The following is a 2,500-nucleotide window of genomic DNA, read 5'->3' on the forward strand; positions in this document are numbered from 1 at the left end:
GTCGTTCGGGCTCACAGACCAAATCGCTCGAGAGCCGCTAGGCTACAGCTGATGACCGTCTCTCACCTCCTTTGGACTCAAAGTTGGGGATGCCGTGCATGATGACATGGTGCAGGAACAGAGGCTTGTTGTTGATCTTGATCTGTCCGGAGAGCAGGCCGCTGAAATATCCAACATACCTGCATAGCAACAAGAAAAGCAGTCAGCACTGGGGGCACAGACCTCTCACATGTCATTATGTCATCAAGCCCCTGTGCATTTTCCTTCCTGCCTATGGCAAAAATGAACAGTGTTTTCCCTCCCGCTCACCAGTAATCGTGTCCCCGATGCTGCATGTGGGGGGTTAATGGGAAAAATCGCGTTTCACCAAAAGGATTTTATGTTTTGCTAACGTTCCACTTTTTAAAACCCAAGCTGCTAACTAACCCTAAGTGACCGGATGCTGCAGGGAATGCACTGGTGACGTCGGGTGACCTTATCTGCGATGCTAAGCTAGGAGCCGTCTATTAATAGTCGTTTCATTTTCCTATAGCTGCAGCGAAGACCGGGAGACTCTGGAGACGTCAGCCGCGAGCGCTCTATTAGTACCGTGTGACAACGGGTTCAAATCCCGAGCTAGATTGGTTCAGGGTCGTTAAGATGGATATGGAACAGTTTATATCGTCATGGTAGATCGTTACAGTTAAAAAGGTTTCATTGGGACGCTTGGGGTACTTGACTACGACTCCTGCCTCTAGTTGTAATAGAGTAGACCTGCCTGATGCCTCTAGTTGTAATAGAGTAGAGTCTGATGCCTCTAGTTGTAATAGAGTAGACCTGCCTGATGCCTCTAGTTGTAATAGAGTAGAGTCTGATGCCTCTAGTTGTAATAGAGTAGAGTCTGATGCCTCTAGTTGTAATAGAGTAGACCTGCCTGATGCCTCTAGTTGTAATAGAGTAGAGTCTGATGCCTCTAGTTGTAATAGAGTAGAGTCTGATGCCTCTAGTTGTAATAGAGTAGACCTGCCTGATGCCTCTAGTTGTAATAGAGTAGACCTGCCTGATGCCTCTAGTTGTAATAGAGTAGAGTCTGATGCCTCTAGTTGTAATAGAGTAGACCTGCCTGATGCCTCTAGTTGTAATAGAGTAGAGTCTGATGCCTGGGCACAAACCCATGAGTGTTACAATTGTGCCGTGACCTGGACAAGATCCCCCAGACCACAGTAATTTTAGCGGATTAGCCCTTCCTGAAGCCTAGTAAACCAAATATCTCCGTTGGCTGGGATAGCAGGATTTTACGTTTAGCTCGATGTTTGGTCTCTCAACCGAAAGACCCTGGTTCACATACAGGTGTGTTACATAGGCAGTAGACCTAGACATGTACATTTTAAGAAAAAATAATAATACCCCAAAAAAGAGAAAAAGGGATAAAATCCAAAGAGTATCTTAGTCGCTTGCAGTCAAATATGTAAAACTGTAAAGCTTACTGACAGAGTACCGCTGTGACTGTAAAAGAGCCCTTGGTGCACTATGGGAGATTGTCAGAGTGAATTGAGCTGTGTAGAGGCCAGGCGGGGGTCTGTTCACTTGGTGTGGTCTGCTTGTTAATGACGATAATGATGATAATACTGAACGTGACCTTGGCCATGGGGGTCAGGCGCAAGTAGCCACCCCCGTGCTCTGCTGTCAGCGGGCCAGATGGTTTAGCTGCTCTGAAATTCAATTAGACCCAGGCCAGGACGCCATGAACACACAGCTGTGTTGAGGTAGGGTATGTATGTGTTTGTGTGTGTGTGTGCGTGGCTGCGTGCATGTCTGTGTGTACGTCTGTCTATAACAGGTGTGTTAAGTGTGTGTGTGTGTGTGCGTCTTCTCCCCATCAACTCCAAACTATCTGCAGTCAAACCTATATGATTCTACCAATTTCAAAAATGACATTCATGATGTTTACAAAACCAACCGACCCAACATAGCTCTGTCTGTGTCCACACACGCGTGTGCTCAAATTGACATGAATTTACAACGTCCATGTCTTTTTCATTAGCTATGCGTCTCTGTGGCAACGGTGGAACGACCCAGGCTCCGATCTCCCTCTCTGTGCTATAATTCCACACATGTGTGGACTATAGCAGGTTATATAGCGCTGCTCTCTTAGACTGCGAGGCCACTGCTCCCTGGGATAATTATATCTGAAGCAGGAAATAGCAGCGGGGCAGAGGGCAAAGCCTATATCGCCGCTACGGCGCTACATACTGGGCCGCCGGCCTGGTTCAGTCGCGGAGACGCTGCTCGTCGGTCGCTGTAGTTTCCTGCTAAGTTCCTCCTGTGTCTTCCTCTGTTTATTCCCTGTACACTAACCCCCCCCACACACACACACACACACACACACTTTCCTTTCCCAAAATGCACGGGATAAGATAAGATAAGATATTCCTTTATTGATCCCCTTGGGGGAAATTCAGGCATCATAGCAGCATGGGGGAGGGGAGGTACAGGTAGTAGAAGACATGGTACATCATGT

At 47.4% G+C, this 2,500-nt stretch overlaps 1 protein-coding gene across 1 annotated transcript in view; it reads right to left on the reverse strand.

Moving 5' to 3' along the window:
* The window catches only part of tns1a (tensin 1a), a gene marked incomplete at its 5' end in the record, with an annotated part of 87,967 nt that overhangs the window by 58,525 nt on the left and 26,942 nt on the right, over positions 1-2,500 (reverse strand). Inside the window, 1 exon segment of the mRNA XM_084316340.1 lies at positions 67-179. Coding sequence (XP_084172466.1) covers positions 67-179 — 113 coding nt within the window.

Source organism: Notolepis coatsorum, assembly GCF_963971535.1.
Source record: "Notolepis coatsorum genome assembly, chromosome: 1".
In the NCBI taxonomy this organism is placed as follows: Eukaryota; Metazoa; Chordata; class Actinopteri; order Aulopiformes; family Paralepididae; genus Notolepis; species Notolepis coatsorum.